The sequence below is a fragment of the Lolium rigidum genome, chromosome 3 (genome assembly GCF_022539505.1).
Source record: "Lolium rigidum isolate FL_2022 chromosome 3, APGP_CSIRO_Lrig_0.1, whole genome shotgun sequence".
Taxonomy (NCBI): domain Eukaryota; kingdom Viridiplantae; phylum Streptophyta; class Magnoliopsida; order Poales; family Poaceae; genus Lolium; species Lolium rigidum.
Genome location: NC_061510.1, coordinates 389,890,512 through 389,914,793, shown reverse-complemented (window position 1 = coordinate 389,914,793; position 24,282 = coordinate 389,890,512). Strand labels below are relative to the sequence as shown.

The window sequence follows — 24,282 nt, the reverse complement described above, 5'->3', positions numbered from 1 at the left end:
CATCAACTTTAGCATAGAAACTTTACTTGGCACAAAAACATGATAAGGAGAGGTTGCTACAGTAGTAAACAACTTCCAAGACTCAACAATACAGTAACAAAATAAAACATGGGTTATCTCCCAAGAAGTGCTTTTCTTTAACGCCTTTCAGCTAGGCGCAGAAAGTGCAAATCAAGTAACATCAAAAGAAGAAGCATCAACATCATAGCTTGTTCTAATAATAGAATCAAAAGGCAACTTCATTCTATTTCTAGGGAAGTGTTCCATACCTTTCTTGAGAGGAAATTGATATTTAATATTACCTTTCTTCATATCAATAACATCACCAACTGTTCGAAGAAAAGGTCTTCCCAACACAATAGGACAAGATGCATTTCATTCAATATCCAAGACAACAAAATCAACGGGGACAAGGTTATTGTTAACCGTAATACGCACATTATCAATCCTCCCCAAAGGTTTCTTTTTAACATTATCGGCAAGATTAACATCCAAATAACAATTCTTCAATGGTGGCAAGTCAAGCATATCATAAATTTTCTTAGGCATAACAGAAATACTTGCACCAAGATCACATAATGCATTACATTCAAAGTCATTAAATTTCATATTAATGATGGGCTCCCAACCATCTTCTAACTTCCTAGGAATAGAAGCTTCAAGTTTTAATTTCTCTTCCCGAGGTTTAATGAGAGCATTTGTAATATGTTTTGTAAATGCTAAATTTATAGCACTAGCATTGGGACTTCTAGCAAGTTTTTGTAAGAACTTTATAACTTCAGTAATATGACAATCATCAAAATCTAAACCATTATGTTCTACAGCAATGGAATCATTGTCACCAATATTTTGAAAAATTTCAGTAGTTTTATCACAAACAACGATTGCTAGTGAGTTTCGAGACAATTTTGTACGCTTTGCACTAGGAGTAAAAACATTGCCAACACCAATTATTTTACCATTGATAGTAGGAGGTGCAGCAACATGTGAAGAATCAACATTACTAGTGGTGGTAATAGTCCATACTTTAGCTACATTATTTTCTTTAGCAAGTTTTTCTTTTTCTTCTCTATCCCACCTAGCATGCAATTCAGCCAACATTATAATATTATCATTAATTCGAACTTGGATGGCATTTGTTTTAGCAAACCTAGCATCTTGAACTTCCTCAGGCATAACTTTCAATTTTAAAAGATCAACATCAAGAGCAAGACTATCAACCTTAGAAGCAAGAATATCAATTTTACTAAGCTTTTCTTCAACAGTTTTATTGAAAGCGGTTTGTGTACTAATAAATTCTTTAAGCATCACTTCAAGACCAGAGGGTACACTCTTATTATTGTTGTAAGAATTACCATAAGAATTACCATAACCATTACCATTATTAGAAGGATATGGCCTATAGTTGTTGTTACCATAATTAATCCTATAAGCATTGTTGTTGAAATTATTGTTCTTAATGAAATTCACATCAACATTTTCTTCTTGAGCAACCAATGAAGCTAAAGGAAGATTATTAGGATCAATATGAGATCTACCATTTGCAAGCATAGACATAATAGCATCAATCTTATCACCCAAAGAAGAGGTTTCTTCAACAGAATTTACCTTCTTACCTTGAGGAGTTCTTTCAGTGTGCCATTCAGAGTAATTGATCATCATATCATCAAGTAATTTGGTTGTGGCGCCCAGGGTGGTGGACATAAAAGTACCTCCAGCAGCTGAATCCAATAGGTTCCTCGAGGAAAAATTCAATCCTGCATAAAAGGTTTGGATAATCATCCAAGTAGTCAGTCCATGGGTTGGGCAATTCTTTACCAAAGATTTCATTCTCTCCCATGCTTGAGCAACATGTTCATTATCAAATTATTTAAAATTCATTATGCTACTTCTCAAAGATATAATCTTAGCAGGAGGATAATATTTACTAATAAAAGCATCTTTACATTTAGTCCATGAATCAATACTATTCTTAGGCAAAGAAAGCAACCAATCTTTAGCTCTTCCTCTTAATGAGAAAGGAAACAATTTCAGTTTTATAATATCACCATGTATATCCTTATACTTTTGCATTTCACAAAGTTCAATAAAATTATTAAGATGGGCAGCAGCATCATCAGTACTAACACCAGAAAATTGCTCTCTCATAACAAGATTCGATAAAGCGAGGTTTAATTTCATAGAATTCTGCTGTAGTAGCAGGTGGAGCAATAGGAGTACATATAAAATCATTATTATTTGTGCTAGTGAAATCACACAACTTAGTATTTTCAGGAGTACCCATTATAGCAGTAGTAAAATAAACTAAGCAAATAAAGTAAAGACAAGTAACTAATTTTTTTGTGTTTTTTGATATAGAGAACAAGACAGTAAATAAAGTAAAGCTAGCAACTAATTTTTGTGTGTGTTTTGTTTAAGTGCAGCAAACAAAGTAGTAAATAAAATAAAGCAAGACAAAAACAAAGTAAAGAGATTGGAAGTGGAGACTCCCCTTGCAGCATGTCTTGATCTCCCCGGCAACGGCGCCAGAAAAAGAGCTTGATGCGCGTAGATGTACACGTCCGTTGGGAACCCCAAGAGGAAGGTGTGATGCGCACAGCAGCAAGCTTTCCCTCAGAAAGAAACCAAGGTTATCGAACCGAGTAGGAGCCAAGAAGCACGTGAAGGTTGTTGGTGGAGGAATGTAGTGCGGCGCAACACCAGTGAAACCGGCGCCAACGTGGAACCTGCACAACACAATCAAAGTACTTTGCCCCAACGTAACAGTGAGGTTGCCAATCTCACCGGCTTGCCGAAAACAAAGGATTAAGCGTATCGAGTGGAAGATGGTGTTTGTTTGCAAAGAACAGTAAAAACAGTAGAATGTATTCAGATGTAAAAGAATGGACCGGGGTCCACAGTTCACTAGAGGTGTCTCTCCAATAAGATAACTAACATGCTGGGTGAACAAATTACAAGCGAGCAATTGACAAATAAAGATTCAATACATATCAACGATGATTACTATGTGATTTAATCAGGGCATTACGACAAAGTACATAGACCGCTATGCAAGCATGCATCTATGCCTAAATAATCCACCTTCGAGGTTATCATCCGAACCCCTTCCGGTATTAAGTTGTAAACAACGAGATAATTGCATTAAGTATGGTGCGTAATGTAATCAACACAAATATCCTTAGACAAAGCATCAATGTTTTATCCCTAGTAGCAACGAGCACATCCACAACCTTAGAAATTTACATCACCTGTCCCAGCATTCAATGGAGGCATGAACCCACTATCGAGCATAATTACTCCCTCTTGGAGTTACAAGTATCAACTTGGCCAGAGCCTCTACTAGCAACGGAGAGCATGGAAGAACATAAACAACACATATATGATAGATTGATAATCAACTTAACATAGTATTCTCTATTCATCGGATCCCACCAAACACAACATGTAGCATTACAAATAGATGATCTTGATCATGTTAGGCAGCTCACAAGATCTAATACAATGATAGCACAAGCGGAGAAGACAACCATCTAGCTATCGCTATGGACCCATAGTCCAAGGATGAACTACTCACGCATCAATCCAAAGGCGGGCATGATGATGTAGAGCCCCTCCGGTGATGATTCCCCTCTCCGGCAGGGTGCCGGAGGCGATCTCCTGAATCCCCCGAGATGGGATTCACGACGGCGGCGTCTCTGGAAGGTTTTCCGTATCGTGGCTCTCGTACAGGGGGTTTCGCGACGGAGGCTTTAAGTAGGCGGAAGGGTAGGTCAGGGGGCGACGCGAGGGGCCCAGACAACAGGGCCGCGCGGCCAGGGCCTGGGCCGCGCCGCCTGGTGTCCGGCCACCTCGTGGCCCCACTTCGTCTCCCTTTCGGTCTTCCGGAAGCTTCGTGTAAAAATAGGCCCACGGGCGTTGATTTCGTCCAATTCCGAGAATATTTCCTTACTAGGATTTCTGAAACCAAAAACAGCGAACAACAGACTGGCACTTCGGCATCTTGTTAATAGGTTAGTGCCGGAAAATGTATAATAATGTTGTAAAGTATGTATAAAACATTCAAGTATTGTAATAAAAGTAGCATGAAACATAAGAAATTATAGATACGTGTGCGACGTATCAGTATGTTTTTCAACGGCGCTTCGCTTACCACGATAATCGGATGCTCCGTGAAATAGTGGCGCAGCTTACGGGTTGTTCTCCATACTTCATATGCTAGCTTCTGGTGATGAGGATATCTCTGTTTTGCTGGTGTGAGTACTTCTCTAAGGTAGTAGACCGGTCTCTGCACGCCGTGGACTCTTCCCGCTTCTTCCCGTTCAACAACTAGGATGCTGCTGAAGACTTGCACTGTTGCTGCTATGTACATAAGAAGTGTTTCCTTTTCATGCGGTGTCACAAGTACTGGAGATGTCGACAAAATCCTCTTTAGATTGTCGAAAGACTCTTGCGCCTCATCGGTCCACTCGAATTTTTCTGACTTTTTCATCAGGTTGTAGAAGGGTAGAGATTTCTCTCCTAGTTTGGCAATAAATCTGCTGAGCGCTGCCAAACGTCCTGCCAATTGCTGCACTTGGTGCAAATTCTTTGGCGGTTCCATGTCGAGAATAGCTTTGATTTTTAAGGGGTTTGCCTCTATCCCTCTGGTTGAGATGAAGTACCCGAGTACTTGTCCTCCTGGCACCCCGAGGAAACATTTCTTCGGGTTCAGCTTGATTTTATATCTATCGAGGTTGTCAAAGGTTTCCCGCAGATCGTCTATGAGTGTGGCGGCGTGCTTTGTCTTCACCACGATATCATCAATGTAAACCTCGATATTCCTTACAATATGCTCTCCAAGGCAAGCTTGCATACATCGCTGATAAGTTGCTCCTGCATTTTTTCAACCCGAAAGTCATGACGTTGTAACAGAAAACGCCGTGCGGGGTGATGAATGCGGTCAGCTCCTGGTCCTCCTTTTTGAGCTTGATCTGATTGTACCTGGAGTACGCATCGAGAAAAGAGAGACGATCACATCCCGCCGTGGAATCGACTATCTGATCGATACGAGGTAAAGGGAAGTGATCCTTAGGGCAATGCTTGTTTAGGCTCGTGTAATCGATACACATGCGAAGAGTGGTTGTGTCCTTCTTTTGTACCATGACCGGATTGGCCACCCACTCGGCTTCCTTGAGCTCCCGAATAAATCCGACATTGCGGAGCCGACTGACTTCTTCGCCGATGGCCCTTCTTTTCGGCTCTGAAAACCGGCGCATCGACTGTTGTACTGGCTTGGCTGTTGGGTCAACATTGAGGGCGTGCTCAGCGAGTTCCCTGGGAATACCTGGCATGTCGGATGGTTCCCATGCGAATATTTCCCAGCGCTCACGGAGGAACTCGATGAGCGCGCTTTCCTATGCGACAGTGAGGTCTGCCGAAGTATTGACTGTTTTCTTCGGGTCATAGGGATGCACCTGCTGCTTCTTTGCTTCCTTCGCGACGTCGAACTCATCAGACCTTGCGTTGCGATTATCGGCTGGTGGCTGTGCGTGGTCCGTGACGGCGTCAACTGCGTTAAGTTCTTCCCTTGCTCCAAATTTTGAAGCGATTTTTTGGAAAACTCTGTCGCAGCTATCTGAGCGGGAAAAGCTTCCATGGATGGTTAATGTTGTCCCGTTATTGCCTGGCATCTTCAACTTTAGGTACGCATAATGCGGGACTGCCATGAACTTAGCAAACGCCGGCCTGCCGAGGATGGCATGGTACTGAGATTCCCAATCAACCACCTCGAACTCGATTTTTTCCTTTCTGAAGTTGCTAGGTGTGCCGAAGACTACATCCAGTGATATTTTACCGAGGGAATAAGCGGGTCGAGTCGGTATGATGCCGTGGAATCCTGTGTCGGACTCCTTCAGCATGTCGACTGTAAGGCCCATTGCTTTCATCGTGTTGGCAAACAGCAGATTCAAACCACTTCCTCCATCCATGAATACATTGCTCATATTATATCCTCCAATCTGTGCTTCAAGAACTAGGGCTGCGTGGCCAGGCCTCGGGACGGCCTTCGGGTGATCTGCCTTGCTAAACGATATGCTTTGGTCTGACCAGTCGATGTATTCGGGTGTGTCGACCATGGCAACTTCTGCGTACTTCACTTCCCAAGAAAACTTCTTGACTTCTCTCGAAAAACTGGTTTTATGAATCATGTTGACTTGTCCGCGAGATTCTGGAAACGCTTCGGCTGGGGCGTACTGGTCTCCTCCCGCTGGTACATATGGCTCCGGTACGTACGGTTCTGGCACGTACGGTTCTGGCACGTATGGTTCTGGTTGATAACTGTAGGATGCCGCTCTTCTCTCCATTGTGTGGACTCTTGCCGTGGCTTCAGCCCTAAGGTCGTCGCAGAACTGCCGAATCTCGAGGAACTGTCGATAGTTCCTAAGCAAATGACTGGATTTCTCGAGGCAATCCTTTGGATCAATGTAAGAGTGCAGGTAACACGGTGCTTCAAGCTGCTCCGTGGCTGATAGGTATGGCATGTGAAGGCGATTCTTGTTTGATTGTGCATTATGGCATCCTTGCTCGTACTGCAGAGGGCGAGCCGCGATTCTCTCTTCTTCTTCGCGGCGTGAGTCCCTTCGTCTTTTCCTTTGCTCCTCTACAGCGTCGAAGCTGCTTCGGCTGCCCTTTCCGGCGCTCCTGGATAGGGCCGCCAAGGCCGCTGCTGGCGTGATATTTACTGTAGCGGAAGTTCTTGGGCTTGATGTGTTTGAACTAGGGAGGCGAAGGAACCCTCTGGAATCGATGACGAAGTGAACACCACCGAAAACAGTATCCATGTTGCCACGAGGTTCTGCGGAGATTGAACGTGACGCCTCGGTGTGCGGCATGAACTCGAATGATCCGCAAAGGACCGAATCCCTCCGTTCTGGCGGTGTTGGTGGCTCCAGCGTGAACGCTAAAGACGTGACTGGTGCTGCCGATGACCTGCCTTCTGCCTACAGTTTTCCCACAGACGGCGCCAATTGACGAGGGGACTCCTTGACAATGCCCTCCGATTGGGGCTTAGGGTTGATGGAATCATGTAGGCTGACACGAGACATCGGTTAACAGACAAGCGGGGAGAGAAATTGACCCAGGTTCAGGGCCCTCAATGAGGTAACACCCCTACGTCCTGCCTGTCTGATCTTGATTATGAAAATATCGGGTTACAATGGGGTGCCGAAGGTTTCGGCTGTGTTCTCGTCGAGAGGCTAAGTGCTACGGTGACCTAGCTTCGAACTTGTGGTGGCTAAAGTTGCTAAGATTGATTGTGTCTCGGCAGCCCCTCTCCTGGCTCTTATAAAGGGGGCCATGTCCCAAGAGATCTACACGAGCACGACTAGGTTTACAAGAGACCTAGTTCTAAACTTTTCTTGTTTGATCGATCTTCGTCTTGGTCTTCAAGGAATCTTCTTCGGCACCGACCTAGTGGCCCACCTCGCCATCGGTTGTCTTCATGGACCTCCAGTTGGGCTATAGGGGATAGGATGATACCAGTTACCCGAAGGGTAATTCCCACGTCAAAGTACCTGAAGATACTTTATCTTTTTCTTGAAGTATGATTCAAATCCCGTTCCTAGGGAACCAATCAATAGAAGAACCACTGCTTCGAATCACAGATATCGTGAACTGGGATATCAATTTTTTCATGAATTGAAACACTAAGCTCCCCAACTCTCATCTGCATAAAACAAATAAGCATAACAAATACATAAAATATTGTTAGTGAAATTCTTAATAGAAGTAGGTGTCACAAGTTGGAGATAGAACATGTAAGAAAGAGATATTTGCGATGCTTGGTTGGGTATTGTTCAATCCAAGCAAATTGAACCTTGAAGCTATCTGATGAAAATATAAGAGTCATACCACAACATTTAACGGGCTAGGCCCAACATTCTAACCTTCACATATGCACGCAATGGAGCCACAACCTACAGGTTCTTAAATTTCAATTTTTTTAAGTAAGCACACTATTACAGGTCAAACATATTATCATGGATAATGACAATATCTGTTTTGGCCCCGGCCATGATCTACAAAGGTCAAACATATTATCAAATGAAAACTCTACATATCGAAATATGAAAAAATGCATTTAAACACATTTAAACTCTGCATATTATCAAATAAAAACTCTACATATCTCACAATTAATACCAATATATATGACTTCCCTTGAATAGATTCCCGTGATTGATATCTGGGAAAGCATATTTATGGAAAGTAAATGGATTCCCGTCCGTTGTAAATTTTGTTGTATGGCAATTTTTCCATGATTGATTTCCTGTGATTGATTCCCGTTAAATGGATTCCCGTGAGGATTTCCGATCTAATTTTGTCGTTTGTTTTGGTAAGGTTATAACGAATGGCTGGATGGCAAGAGACGTTTAATAAGATTGGATGGTCAAGATGGCTCCAATCTTTAACATCTTTGACGAAGTACCAACTCGAATATAATAGTAGTAAAGATGCCCGTGTGTTGCAATGGGGGAGATATTTTTTACATCAAAAAGGTGCACAAAGTGAGATCTCCTCTGCATAAATCGAACTCGATGACGATGCAGTCCTCCATAGATCGAACTTGGGCATACATTGAGATCGATAAGTTTGTTGACCTCGCTATAGATCAAATATGCAGCTCCTCGGTAGCACGACCCCGCTACATAATACTACATCAAAACATGCATTATATGCTAATGTAATTTTTAACCAGCCAACTGGAGATCAAAAATAGGAACAGTTTGCAAACCATAAAATGTATAACTGCCAAAATTCTTACTGTAGTAAAGTGCACTTGTATATGCGTTACTTGAGTAGCGGCCTGCTCGCTTTCCCCAAATTCTGATTACAATCGGATCAAAGCAAGGTGCATATCGACTTCCACGACCAAGCAATCGCTCCTACCTGTTCCTCATAACCCAGCTGTGATTTGTTTAAACTTCAGCAACAGGCGGAGTTCATTCTACGAAACTCCTTGCAACGTTCACGGCTGGAAGTGTAGTTGCCATTCTACATTTGAAGACGTCATGGCATTGTTGCTGTTTCATGATAAACTGAAGAGCTCGAACTCGTCAAACGTGATGTTGCTCATCAAACAGGAAATGTAAAAAACGTGTCACAGCAAGTCAATGGAGAACGTAGATGATTTTTATGGACGACCTAAAAACTGTTTAGTAAAGTAGAAGTAATAATATCATATACTAGCACCAAAGGTTCCATCGTAAGACACCTAACTTGGAAAACTTAGAACACAGGAAACAAAGTGTAGACAACATTTGTGGATCTGCCTACTGCTGGGCACACTGCACGCGCTGACCAGCACCGCCAGGCATGTCCTCATCCTCGTCATAGGCCTCCTGCGCCTGCTGTTGCTGCCGCCTCCGCATCTCCTCCTCAATGTCGATGTCGTATGCCATAGTCTCCTCGCACTCGTCTAGCTCCATGTCCGTGTACTGCGACACGGGCTTGGGTGGGAGGATAGTCTCAAGGGCCTTGCACTGGTCCGGGTTCAGCGAGTCGGGGAAATCCACCGTGAAGTGGATGTAGAGCTTGCCCTTCATGAATGGCCTCTGGTACATGGGCATGCCCTCATCGTTGATCGCCTTGAATGAATCTGCAGAAACATTGATCAACATGATCAGTGAGCAGGGGTTGACCCCGTTGGATGCATGAACTGAACTAGCGATTGTGCCACTTACCAGGCTTGACAACTTCACCGGGGTTGGACTTGATGAGCAGCTGCCTGCCGTCCAAATGGGTAAGAACATACTGGAAGCCACACAGGGCTTCGGTGAGGGTCAGAGTGTGCTCGTAGAAGAGGTCGTCACCCTTCCGCTTAAACTTGGGGTGCTCCTTCTGCTGTAGGACGAAGATTATGTCTCCGGTGACCGTATCAGGCTGCACAACAAGCAAACGATTAGCTGCGGGAACAGGCAAATACAGACATAAAAACTCAGCACTTCAAGCCCTGCTGCACATACCGCTTCATCAGCCTCGCCAGGGAAGGTGATCTTCTGGCTGTGCTGCATACCCTTCTCGACCACCACCTCCAAAACCTTCTTCTCTGTCACAACCTTATCGCCCTTGCACTGCCCGCAACGATCCTTGTCACTGATGGTCTCACCAGTTGCCCTGCACTCACTGCAAGGCTGCTGCATTTGCTGAATCATTCCTGGTCCTAACTGGCGTATTTGCATCTTATAGCCAGCTCCCTGGCAGCTAGAACACTTCACGGAAGCCCCAGACTTTGAGCCCTTGCTGTAGAAAGAACACAGTACAGTGAGATTTTAGAGAACACAGTACAGTGAGATTTCAGAACCAACAGGTCGCACTACACGCAAGGTTACACAAGGAAGCAGGCTACTTACCCATTGCACTTTGAGCAGAGCACATTGCGTGAAAGAGAGAGCTTCTTTGATGTACCATTGTACAATTCCTCGAGGGTAACCTTGAGAGGATGAACCACATCCTCACCCCTGCGCTGCCTCCTGCCTCTGCTGCTACCACCACCTGGAGAACCAACACGGGTGTGTGTGAGTTTGTGGCAACATTGGCTAATCACGATAACAAATTTGTTTATTTACTGCTGTGGACATACCTGGGAAACCACCACCAGGACCGAAGAATGACTGGAAGATGTCAAATGGATCGTGCATTCCTCCGCCTCCTCCCATCCCCTCCTTGAGGGCATCCTCACCATACGTATCATAGATCTCCCGCTTCTCGGGGTCGCTCAGAACCTCATATGCCTGAGCTAGCTCCTTGAACTGCAATGGAACAACAATAGCTGTCAGTTCTCCAACTAAACCAGAAAGGCACCATGTCATTCAAACAGATTGACGGCAGAAGCAACAGTATAAACAGAGCTTGACTCAACAAAAGAATCTCTACTGACTTGTTGGTAAGTTTGACACATGCTAAGCACATGCCAGTTTTGCTATTGCATACCATTTTGAATTCGAATGAAACAGCTGCTGCATTCGCAACAAGAGCGTTGGTCAATACCGACTGCTGAATTGCCCAACACAAGCACTAACATCATTCAAGTTAGCCCTACCACGCAGTCAGAATGATTAGCTCTACATCAGATATCAAATCAACCATCTAAAGCTTGTAGCAAACTGCTCGACTAACAATAAACATCTAAATTGACCGATTGCAGGTTCAAGAATGCGAACAAGCTTCTGCTAAATTGATCAATTAACAAGCATCTACAAGCATAAACTATAGTTTGAAGCATGAGAACAATTACGAAACCAAGTCCTTAAGGGGGGATTTCACAGATTCGTACAGAATGCTAAACAGAGGCCGTCTATCTAAATGGGAGCTCGGAACCCGCCGCCAATCCAATTCATCTCCCGCAGACGAGACTAATTCAGACACGCATCCGCCAAACCAACTCCCCTAAGCCCATCGGCCACAGATCCGTCTCCCCCCACCAAATCGAACAAGCCTAATCAATCGCCTCGAGACCAGATCGAGGATAAAAGGAAAGAGGAGATCGGGCGGGCGCTGACCTTCTCGGGGTCGCCGCCCTTGTCGGGGTGGTTCTTGATGGCGGCCTTGCGGTAGGCCTTCTTGAGGTCGTCCTGCGCCGCGTCCTTGGGCACGCCGAGGATCTCGTAGTAGCGCGTGCTGTCGCTCTTCTTCGGCGCCGCGCGCCCGAACATCTCGCCTGTCGCCGGAGGATTGCCGAGCTACGCCGCCGGTGAGAAGAAACCCTAGCTGGTTTGGTCGTGGGGGATCGAGGTCGCCGGTCGGGATCGGGTTGTGAGGCGGAGGTGGAGGAGGAGGAGGAGGGCGGTGGTAGTTATAGGAGCGCGGGACGGGTGGTGGGGAGTGAATACTCTGGAAGATGCGGGAGGGGCGGCGCGGGCCGTCGGATCTGGATCGGGCGGTGGTGCGGGACGAGTGCCGAGCTTCTAGACGCTTCCGGCGTGTTCTGGTGAAAGGAGGAGGAGGGCGGCCACGGTTCGGGTTTAGATGTGTGGAGTTGACTCCGGTAAGGCGAGTCCTTGTGGAGTTCGGGTTTTCGGGTCCGATGCGCTGGGAAACATCCGGTATGGAAGTCTTTGAAACAAAACATCCTGCCCTAAATAGGCCCAAGAGGCCACCCTCGGCCTTTATATAGTGAACACTTTTCTCCTTCATAGAAAGTAAGTGAAGATTTTTGGCTCTCGGGCTCCGGTTAATGTCGAAGGACGAAAATAATTTAAGGTAGGATAAGCTGTAATAAATAAATAACGCAAAGATTGAAATAGGTTTGATACATTAATGTTACATATAACCCTAACCCAATCACCTAGTACAATAAAATATGAATATTTGGATATAAATAGAACCTTAAAACACGCAATTTATGCCACCTAAATGGCAAGGCTTGATCTTTTTTTATGAAAGTCTTCTACAATTCTACCGATCAAGGCTTTTGAATATCTCTTGATGGATGCCCACTCTGGTGTTGATGATCTTTATCATCGGGAAATCCCTTAGTCGTCGCCACAATTAAAAGCATTGCCAACTCAGAGGTGTTACTGTAATGGGAAGTTTCTTTCAAATATCAAGGAATCTCGAGATTCTTAAATTCTCCACCTACCAAGTGACCACAAGAGCTTCTCTAGTTGGATCTCAACCAATGGCACTCACATGTAGCCCTTGCAATGCATGGGAAACTTTAAATGGAGGTCGAGCTACATGTAGCCCTTTATTGTCAAACACTCAGAATTAACGTTTCAAAGTTTCAAAAAAATTGAATCAAAATTTCACAGGTAGCTAATGATGTATACTATAATGGTCTAATATCTCAATACAAACTACTTCATATTTTAGGCTGCACAAGAATAACAAATTATGACAAAGTTTATAGTGAGCCGTGCACATTTCAAGACTATAAAATCTGTCACATTTTGTCAATTTCGTGTAGCCTAGAAATATAAATTAGTTTTATTGAGATTTTACACCATTATAGCATACATTATTTTCTACCTTTAGAATTTTGTTTCAGAATTTTGTAACTTTAAATATAATTTTTAAGTGTTTGGAAATAAAGAACTACATGTAGATCGGCCTCCAAAACACCACACTCTGACCATTTTCATAATATATAGCCATTCGTCAATCATAAGAAATAGCCATTGAATTATTTTTTCTCGCACTTCCGAATTTACTTTTCATGTGCTTGCACCTCTTGATTTTTGGAAGATAAAAACATTGTTTAGTGGCTCCATGAGAAAAAAAAAGACGCATGCCCCACATCTAATTTCTTGTGCTCAACTCTAAGAACATAAACACATACTAAAGGCACTACCTCATATTCCATCAAAATCGTAATTGTAAAAGTCAGCGGTCATCTAGTATCCCATCCTTACCAAATCATTTCTTTTGCCATAATATTACGAATTTGAATGTGGAACCCTCCAAACTCGGAGTCCTAAAGTGAAAAGGTTCTTCAAAGAAAACATAATGTACACCTCTTTTTCTACATCGAAGAAGAAAGACACGCACAAAAATGATGCAGCTAGGCGCGAGCCTTTTGTCTAAAACAAAGTGTGATGGCTAGACTTGTCCTAGGCTAGGAAAAGGTAACATGGCAATCACCGACCTGCAATCTCCAAAGAAACTACATAAGGAATCTATATCCTTCCTTTCTTGGTGGTTAGGGACTGTTAATCGCGTGGCATGTTTAGCAACTCGATCCCAGATAGCTTAGCACGCGGTTTTTTTCCTTTCTTCTTTCATAATTTCCTTCTGATTGGTGTGCACTGTATATCATCGGTGTCACTTCAGTTTTCGGTGCTGACAAGCACGCGGATCTCCTGTTATCTTGCCGACTAAACCTGTCAACTTTCTGTGACTTGACTGTACACTGTTGGAGTTTACCGGCCTTATGCAGTCTGGTCCTCGCTATATCAAATAATTCGAAAAAATCAAGCGGGAAATAACTCCTTTTTCCACTCTAACCAACTCAAGAAAAAGATTTGTGTGTCTCTTTCGTTTTTCAAGGAGGTCGCCCGCGCACACACATGCACCTACGCACGCGAGCATGTCTTCGCATCACACGCTAAAAAAGACAATGCTAGGGATAGCTTTGTGAAACTCATTGGTTCCTTTTTATACATCTCATGATCATAATTTTGTTTTTCTCCCACTATTAGACTGGTTTATGTGATGTAACTGAGTAAATCAGCTTCTTGTAAACTTCAACATGCCATAATGTCTAGTTTTCGTGTTCTTGTTTTTTCCATCTTTACAATTCATGTGTCACGTGACCTTTTCTTTTTCTTACACGACGTACATATATCTATTAATACAGACGGGTTTACATAGACTGGATATGGGTTTCGGCGGACCCAACACAAAAAATCTAAGTAAAACCCTTCAACTTATTTAGGGGGAGCACCGGAGCAGCCCTCTTATTAAAGCTACACATATCATAATTCATAACTCAGCCCTGACAAAGCAAATCCACCATACATTACTGTACCGATCAGTGCCAAGTCCTTGGACGTTTATCAGTCCCGGGCTCTCAGCGGCAACCATATGCCATCAGGGTGTCAGCTTTGCCGTGGCGATGTGTTGTTACATTTTTTCAGCGCAAGGACACACCACTAAGAATTCTTATAAGTTCCGTTATCTCTCGTCATGTTTCATTAACTACATGGGCTTAAGTCACCGCATAGTGTTAGACTATGATGAGGATAAGAGTGTTATAGACAAGCAAATAACAAAAAACGAATAAATACACCCGCAGGGCACACAAGATTTTAACATGAATTTAGATCACAAGATAACAAGAGGTATGCTACTTTCTTTCCTTGCGTGACTTTTTTTCTTTTCTTCTTTTCACACGACATACAACCAAATAGGTTGTTGTTGTGTCCTAGCCGGCACCACCGCCGAATAGGTTGCGGCATCAGCAGCGGAGAATGAGAAGCGCCAACGACAATATGAGCCAGGCGGAAGATGTAGAGGCTGGTGGGAGATGGAGCGGTTGACGAAGAATCAAATGGGAGGGGAAAAGAGAGAAGTGGTTTAGAGTTTTAGCTATGTCAAGGCTGAGTTGGCTATCTAGCTATGTCTAGCACTCCTAAGCCGCTTTCAATGGGTCTGGGGCGACTTGGGAGTGCTATACCATGCATTGGACCATGGCGGTCAGATTTAGGCTATTATGAAACCGCCTAGAACCGTTTTTATGTCTGGCGCCTCAATAGAACTATTGGGGTTTTCATGGTGTTGTTCCGGAGTTTATCCGGCTATCTTTATGTACTGATGTATAAAGAGCGCGCTTTTCCCCTAAAAAAAACTATTGGGAGACCTATTGTTAACGCCTCTCTTAGTCCATGTTTACATTGTTAATTATATCCTTATGATTTATTTTTTCAGATAAGAAAAATGTACTGTCATCGAGTACATACCCTTAGATTCCAAAAAACACGTGATCAGTCAGTCCACAATCTCAAACAAAATCCACAGTACCGACCGACAAAAAACACCACAGGTTTCACTCCGAAGAGTGCACCACCGTCCCTGCTAAACTATAACGCTAATCCCAGGAGCACCATCACCTTGTCCTAAAGCTAAACCAAGAATCTTTGCCTGCAAAGACGCAGAAAAAGATTCAGAATGAGGTAAAAATTTCAGAAACGAGCAACAAGAAAGGGCTTTTGATTCCGACAAGCCGGTGCAGAAAAGGAAAAAAAAAACCCTGAGAAAAGCGCCGCACTTTTCTTTGTTTACTCATAATCTGTGGGAGTGTAATTTTGTGCTTATATAATTCTCGCTCTCCCTCCTCCCTGCCACACGACACAAGCAACTGAGAGCGGGCAGCAATAATGCGCCAAGGCACAGGAGCGGCACGGCAGTAATGGCCGCGTGGTGCCAGTAGCAGGCAGCATCAGCGGCACTGCAGTGGTGCACTGGTCATACTTCCAGCCCACGCCCTCCCTTGCTCCCTCCCTCCCCTTCACCTCCCCAAGCCTCCGAATCTTGGGAAGCGGCGGCACTCATTGGCCGGCAGCGCCGCACGGTGCGCAGACCCGTTTCCGGCCGGCGTCAGGTGGCCGGCGTGATCTGGTAAGGCGCTTTTCCTGGCCCATGTTGTTAGTTCTTTCTTCCCCCTCCATGCAAGATTGCGCAGTTTTGCGCTCGTGCTGACGGAAAATCTCTGCGACTTGCAGTGGCGGCGAGGGCGGGGTGAGGTGACGCGGCGGCGCGATGAGGTGGCTCAAGTCGTTGGTTGGGCTGAGGAAGGCCGAGAGGCAGCAGCGGCGCAAGGAGGATGGCGACGCCGGGCGAATTGTAGGGGCCTCTACCTTTATCTACCTACCTACGAATCCTCGTCTCTTTTTTGTTTTTCTCATACCGGGGTTCCTTTCGGTCTTTAAATTCGTGGGGTACAACCACTGATTTAGCTCTGGTGGTAGAACTGATGTGGAAAGACCATATTCGTGTCAAAATTAGAGTGCAAGACTGCACTTCTGCATTTCTGTAAAAAAACAGGACCGTTATTGGTCTTTTCTCTAAAACATTAGCAAAACTTTCCCCAGTGCTTCTGGATCATAAGCGTCATAAACTGTAAATTCATCCTTAGCAAAAAAGAAATCCTTCGCTAATCCAGGTATCAGTTGTACTTATTTATGCATTGGTTATGGAAATTCTAGTAGTTGCTGCAGATCTAGTGACGATATCTGAATCATATTCCCTGGCCCTGCGCCACTGACAGGGTTGAATTTCTGGGCTGAAGTCGTCAAACTCAATTAAACTGTCATTAACTTACTATACAGCCAGGCACATGGACTGTGAATATAAAGATGACTGGATAATAGTGCTAGTATTGTTATATACCGTCCACGATGATAAACACATGAGGGGACCATGTTTCTGCTGCCACAATTTTCTTTTCTCCGAATCTAGGGCTGCCACATTTTTCTTTGCTGATGTGCTGTGAGAATTTCCTTGTTTGCTCACACGTTCTGAACTGGGCAAACTGCAGAAAAGGGATGTCGTCGATCAGTTTCACTTCCAGGATCACGACAGCCTTGCCGCGCCAGAAGTGTTCCCTGATGGAAATGGCCCGTCAGATGGCGATTGGGATGCCAGGCCTTCATGCTCAGCACCCGGTTTCAGTATAGTGCCACTGCCTCAAACAGAAGAGGAGCTCAAAGAGATCTGGGCTTCCACAGTTATTCAGACTGCATATAGAGCCCTCCTGGTACTTACGTTCTCTCTTTCAATTTACTTGGTCCGGTGCATTCAACCTGCATATTAACATGTGCTTCGTAGGCTAATACTTTGGACTTCTTATATGTATAACATTTCCTATAAACAGATTATTCGTTTTTCCAATGTCTAACTTTTTATTAAGGTACTAAGCTATGTTTAACTTCAATCTTCAGGCTAGGAGAGCACGCCGAGCTTTAAAAGGACTGGTTAGGCTTCAAGCCCTTGTAAGGGGTCACATTGTGAGAAAGCAAGCTGCCATAACACTCCGGTGTATGCAAGCTTTGGTCAGGGTACAAGCCCGTGTCAGAGCAAGGCGAGTTCGTGTGGCTTTGGAAAATCAGACTGATGATCAACAAGATAATGTAGAAGAGCAAACGGACGAGGCTTATGTTCGAGAAATTGAGGTAAGCTGCAGACCATTTTCCAAAATTTGTGGTTATAATTTGTAAGATATTGTGTTATATTAATATTTTTTTTACTCTTCTAGCATTTGGTTGACGTCATAAGTCTCCCCATTTGAATTGCAGTTTGTGTTTTTCTTTTATTAGGAAATGAATGATAGTGCTATTTGGCTTGAGTTGTTAACTTCCATTATGGCCTTGCTTAAATGCAGGATGGGTGGTGTGATAGTATAGGGTCCGTGGAAGATATCCAAGTGAAATTGTTGAAGAGGCAGGAAGCAGCAGCCAAGCGTGAGCGAGCCATGGCCTATGCCCTTTCTCACCAGGTAACTTTATCAGATGTTATCCTCGACGGCATTACTCAATTATGACACTAGTAACTAGTAATAAGTGGTTCAAACATGATGCTTGAACCATATATTTAGTGAATGTATAGTGCAGCAAACAGATTGCCCCTGAACCTAAGTATAGCCTCTGGATATCTAAGGTAATTTTGCGAGCCTCATGCTTGCTGTTTGTGTGTATTAAGAGTAGTGCACTCTAGTATGTTTGCTGCTGCACTTCAAGTGTTGATTTCATAAAGAACATCGAGATTATCCTTTTCTCCAAGCTAGCCTGATATTTCATCTGCTCATGTTTTCCTTGCTATTCTGCTCCTATTGACTAGTTCTTATACCAAAAAGAAAAAGAAAACATCCGCGCTTCAGTGTTCCATCTGAAGTTTTTTCTTTTAATTTGCAGTGGCAAGCAGGTTCAAGGCAAAATGCGGCCATCACATCATCTGCACTAGACAAGAACAGTTGGAGCTGGAATTGGCTGGAGAGATGGATGGCTGTTCGTCCTTGGGAGAGTCGGTTCCTAGGCACTTACACAGCAGATGGAATCGCTACTGGAGTGCGACATGCTGAGGCAACTGCAGTCAAGGTTCCACATAGGAAACCTGTGAAAAAGCAGGCTTCGACACTTCACTCAAACATGTTGAACCCCAAGGGCTGCCCGCCTAACTCAGAGGGCGCCGGCTCCTTGTCCAACCTGTCTGGTGGTTCGGCGCCAGCTAAGGTGAAACGGAAGATGCCATCCAAAGAAGGTTCTGATGAAGTCTCGTCTCGTCCTTCGGGACTTGGTGCCCGGTGCAGTAGCAATCCTAAGGAGAGGACTGGGCATCTACATTATCGGGCCAACAAAAGGTTCTCCTTGCCTGCGATCGGTAAGTTGAACAACTTTGTAACAGTGTCAACTAGTGATATGAGAATTTTCCATCTTGTTTAAAATGTCTGGCCTTGTCTTAGCATGAGCTTCTCTTAGCTGAAGATATTGTGAGATGTTTAATGCGTGCACCATAACTACACAACAAGTCAGATTTGTGGATTCTCCACACCAAGCTATCTGTTTCCTTTTCTTCCAGACACAAGATTCTCTCATCATCATTTTTTCCATGGTCTTTCATATAGACTCACCTGCAACAAAAAAATGTGCAGGTATAGAAGCTGGCAAACGCCTGTCGAATAAACCTGGGGTCAACCGATCTCCCAAGGCTACCGAAGACTCCCCGACGCTGGGAGGAAAGCATCGTCGTGCCGGTTCTGTTGATCTATTGCCCAAGAGAGTTGAGCTGCAGACCTGACAGGCCATCCAGATCCCACCTATCGACAAGGTTCGTAGCCAGGAGCTGCTAGCCATAGCTGCGCTGCAGCACTGCATACATCGGCGGCCAACACAGACTAGAAAGATCCATTGGAGCAGTATGATCTGCATCCTTGCATTTCTTGGCCATATAGACATGCAGTTAGTCAGAGTCGGATGACCATCTCGTGAGATGAGATTATAGTGTTTGGATATGTATGAATGTGTCGGTGCCCGAAGACCTGGAAGTTATTATTTTTTGGCAGTACTGTAGGTTATTACTGAATTGATTGTACTGCGGCACTGCTTTATTTGTAACTTTTTTGAGACATGGTGTGTTTAAAATGCCCTGAGGTTGAGGAAGAGAAAACAAATATCGCCATCAGCTGACCATAATGGCGCCAATTAAGTGTACACAAAGGGAGAGAAAGGGATGAGATCGGGTGAGGGAGGATCGTCACACACACACACACATGGTTTGTTTGGATTGCCAAATTAAACCGGAAAAAAATAGGCCAGTAAAATGCGGTAGTGTCCTTGATTAATGTATACTCTTTTTTTTTGAATTGTTAATGTGTACTCTTGCCAAACAAGGAAGGGGCCGAGGAGATCTCGGACTTTAGGCATGTAAGCCTCATCCACTACGGTCAAAGCTAATCACCAATGTACTCGCTCTTTGACTTGGGCTTTTCATGAATGAGCTTATTTCGAATGCTCAAAATGCTTTTATCAAGAAAAGAAGCATCCATGACAATTTCCTCTGTCAAAAATATGCCATGAGATTGCACAAAACTAAACTCCAAGCCTCCTCTTCGAACAAAACATCTGGAAAGCTTTCGATTCCATGAGATAGGACTATTTGCTTGATCTCCTTCAACGAAGAGGGTTTTCGAGTATCTTCCAGAACTGGATCACCGTGCTATTCACCACTTCCACATCTTGTGTTCTCCTCAATGGGGTGGCAGGCCCTCCCATTGCCCATGGACAGGGCTTCCGCCAAGGGGATATGCTATCACCACTTCTCTTCAACATTGCCATAGATCCTATTCAACGAGTGCTTGACCTTGCCACCTCTCATGTGATTCTTCACAAAGTCCGAGGTCGGGAACCCATACTCCGCACTTCCTTATATGTTGATGGAGCGGCGCTCTTCCTTGCCCCACTTAAAGACGACATCGTTAACTTTGCTAGCATTCTTGAGGCTTTTGGGCAGGTCATCGGCCTTCGTACCAACCTCCAAAAAGCTCCGTTGTGCCTATCAGTTGCGAGAACTCAAATTTGGAGGAGATTCTTGAGGGCCTCCCGGTGCTAAGATCTAAGTTCCCTATGAGATACCTTGGGCTACCTCTTTTCGTTTGGCAATTGAAAAGAGTGGTCTTTCAACACCTTGAGGATAAGATGGTGGGCAGAATCCCAACTTGGGATGCAAAACTCATCAACATTGTCGGCTACACCGCTCTTGCGGGATCTGTACTTGCCTCGCAAGCTATCTACCATCTCACCCCGCTCATGATACCGCCGCCCATCTCAAACAACATGAAGAAGATTGAAAGAGCATTCCTTTGGTCGGCTAGCCACAAGGACATGGGTGGCCAATGCAAAGTAAATTGGGGGACAGTTTGCCATCTCTAGTTTCTTCTGGGCGTCCTCGAGATCTTTCCTCTTCTCGGTGAAGCGCTTCTCCTGGAATTCCTGCATCTAGCGGTGCTCCCCGCGAGCCTTCTCGAGGTCAACCTCAAGCTTCTTGGCGACCTTGGCGTACAAGTCCTTTTCCTTATCCGCAAGCTTGGCATTGGACTTCTCGACGCGCCTGTTGTAGGTGGCAATGTCGTGCTAGAGTTGCGTTCGGCCCTCATCGAGCTGGCCTTCCTACGTCTCGAGGCAGCCTCGCTCCATGCTCAGCTCATTTTCCCGCACCACATGGTCGTTCTCGCGCGGGCAATCTCCTCCTCGCGTTGCGCGAGCTCCCGCGTCTTGGAGCCCATCCCTCCCTTGTGGGCGGCGATGGCTTCGTCGCGGGCGATGAGGGCCCCCACGCGCTCCTATGCCGCCTTGATCATCTGGTGCTCCTCCATGAGGATCTCCTCCACCTCGTTAATGGCACCGACGGGGTTCTCCTGCGCTTCAAGGAGAACATCCCCGTGATGCTGACGCTCAGAATCGTCGGCCTGGCAGCCGGTGTCCATGATTCGGTGGAATTATTGGCGCCACGCCTCCACAAGGTGGGTGCGCTCCCGCAGCAGCCAGGCCTCCTCCCTCGTCATCTCAGCACCGATCTTGTCAAGGCCCTTGTGGACAACCTAAAGGGCTGATTGGAATAGGCCGGCGCGATCAGAAGGGCCTGATACGTCTCAAACGTATCTATAATTTTTGATGCTCCATGCTTGTTTTACACCAATTCATATATGTTTTGCTAACACTTCGTTGCACTTTTACATGATTTCCAGCACTAACCTATTAACAAGATGACACAGTGCCAGTTCCCTGTTTTCTGCTATTTTTGTATTTCAAAAAGTTGTACAAGAAATATTCTCGGAATTGGACGAAACAAAAGCTGAAGTCAATATTTTACCAAAACGAAGAAGAAATCCGGAGCGGGGGACGAAGAGGCTCCACAGGGCGGCCAGACCACCCCACGGCGCGGCCTGGGTGTGGCTTGCGCCCAGGTGGTGTGGGCACCCTGGCACCCCACCGACCTAAATCCTTCGCCTATTTAAGCAAGATCTCGGGAAAACCCTGGATACCCGAGCCTCCATCCACGAAAAGTTCCATCGCGGCCGCCATTGCAGAACCCATCTCGGGGGATTTTGAAGCTCTTCCCGGCACCCTGTTGGAGGGGGAAATCATTGCCGGAGGCATCTACATCGCCATGCCCGTCTCCGAAGTGATGCGTGAGTAGTTCATCCCTGGACTATGGGTCCATAGCAGTAGCTAGATGATTGTCTTCTCCAATTTGTGCTTCATGTATAGATCTTGTGAGATGCTCTACATGATCAAGATCATCCTTATGTAATCCTACATGTTGTGTTTGCTGCGATCCGATGAATATTGTATACTATGTTGAGGTCGATTATATATTCATGTCATATGTTATTTGTGATCTTGCATGCTCTTCGTTGCTAGTAGATACTCTGGCCAAGTAGATGCTTGTGACTCCAACAGGGGTATTTATGCTCGACAGTAGGTTCATGCCTCTAGTTTTCTGGAAGAGTGACAATAACTTCTAAGATTGTAGATGTGTTGTTTCTATTAGGGAGAAAACAACAATGTTTTATCCGAGGGTAATTATATTATTTACATTACACACAATGCTTAATGCAATTATCTGTTGTTTGCAACTTAATACTGGAAGGGGTTCGGACGATAACCGAAAGGTGGATTTTTAGTCATAGACGTAGTTGGATTACGGTCTATGTATTATGTTGTAATGCCCAAATGAATCTCATAGTAATCATCTTGTCATGTATGGTCGATATTCTGTCAATTGATCAACTGTAATTTGTTCACCCAACATGCTATTTATCTTTATGGAGAGACACCTCTAGTGAACTGTGGACCCTGGTCCTTTTTTTCCTTTACACTAATAAATTCAATCACTGGAATCATGTTTTGTTTATTTACTGCAAACATCTCTTTCCACTCAATACGTCTAATCGTTTGTGTTCAGCAAACCGGTGAGATTGACAACCTCACTGCAAGTTGGCGCAAAGTACTTTGGTTGTGTTGTGTGCTGGTTCCACGTTGTTAATGACGCTGGTAGTGCGCCCTGCCACTAGTCAGCTAGCAACACCTTCAGAAGTCACGCCTTTCTCCTACTGGTCGATTAAACATTGTTTTCTTGCCGAGGGAAAACTTGTTGATGTTCTCATCACACCTTTCTCTTGGGGTTTCCCAACCGCTTCCACACAACTGCCAACAAGATTGTCTAGCGCCAACACCGGAGCACCATCAAGATTTTTTGGCGCCGTTGCCGGGGAGAAAGAGGATTTCTGCAAGGGGAATCTCTCATCTCCAATCTCTTTACTTTGTTATATTTTTGCTTAGTTTATTCCATGCTCACCTACCATGTTGAAGTTTCTTGTTTTTTTACTAGTTAAGCTTAATAGAAAACAAGAACAGAATTAGAGATCTTTATAGTATTTATCTTGAGCTAGGACATGAGGTGTTTGAAGAAAAAATTCAAAAACCTATGGAACTTTATTTTCATGCTAATAGTAATGATATTAGTATGAACTCTTTGAACAGCATTATTGCTAATGCTATGGAAAAGTCTAAGCTTGGAGAAGCTAGTTTTTATGAAAATGATCTTTTTAGTTCCCCAGCTATTGAGGAGAAAATTAATTATTATTACAATATGTCTCCTATATTTGATGATTATGGTGATGAGAATAATAATGATAGCTATTTTTTTGAATTTGCTCCCACTATAATTAATAATAATGACTATGCTTATGTGGAGAGTAATAATTGTTTATTCATGTCGCTCATGATAAGAATGTTTTATGTGATAGTTATATTGTTGAGTTTATTCATGATGCTACTGAAAGTTATTACTAGAGAGGAAAAAATGATTGTAGAAGTTTTCATGTTACTAAAATACCTCTCTATATGCTGAAAATTTTGAAGTTGCACTTGTTTTGCTTTCCTATGCTTGTTACTATGTGCCTCTTTGATTTATTTTCTTACAAGATTCCTATGCATAGGAAGTGGGTTAGACTTAAATGTGTTTCATATTTTCTCGTTGATGCATCTTCACTTGATAATACTTGATCCTAGCTCTTTTTCTGCGTCTAGCTGAAAGGCGTTAAAGAAAACCACTCTTGGAAGATAACCCATGTTTATTTTCTGTAATTTTTCTTTTTGTTGAGTTTTGGAAGTTATTGCTTCTGTAATAACCTCTCCTTATCATTTTATTTCTTTTTTGTGCCAAGAATAGCCTCTAATAGGGAGAAAGTAAGATTTGGGGAAGTTGCTGTTCAGAAACAGATTCTGTGTTGTTACCATAAAAATTCGTAAA

At 44.2% G+C, this 24,282-nt stretch overlaps 2 protein-coding genes across 2 annotated transcripts; one reads left to right on the top strand and one right to left on the bottom strand.

Annotated features, from left to right (window-relative positions):
* Positions 1-9,150: 9,150 nt before the first annotated feature.
* Positions 9,151-11,755, bottom strand: LOC124704508 (dnaJ protein homolog). Its single transcript, XM_047236772.1, has 6 exons — positions 11,538-11,755; positions 10,619-10,787; positions 10,389-10,530; positions 10,002-10,278; positions 9,720-9,918; positions 9,151-9,634 (listed from the first exon to the last, which is right to left on the bottom strand). Exons 1-6 carry the CDS (start codon positions 11,688-11,690, stop codon positions 9,309-9,311), a joined length of 1,266 nt encoding a protein of 421 aa, XP_047092728.1. The 5' UTR covers positions 11,691-11,755; the 3' UTR covers positions 9,151-9,308.
* A 4,478-nt stretch (positions 11,756-16,233) lies between these two features.
* On the top strand, positions 16,234-19,266 carry LOC124697638 (protein IQ-DOMAIN 5-like). Its single transcript, XM_047230198.1, has 6 exons — positions 16,234-16,317; positions 17,012-17,230; positions 17,415-17,645; positions 17,855-17,968; positions 18,384-18,849; positions 19,121-19,266. Exons 1-6 carry the CDS (start codon positions 16,234-16,236, stop codon positions 19,264-19,266), a joined length of 1,260 nt encoding a protein of 419 aa, XP_047086154.1.
* Positions 19,267-24,282: the final 5,016 nt, after the last annotated feature.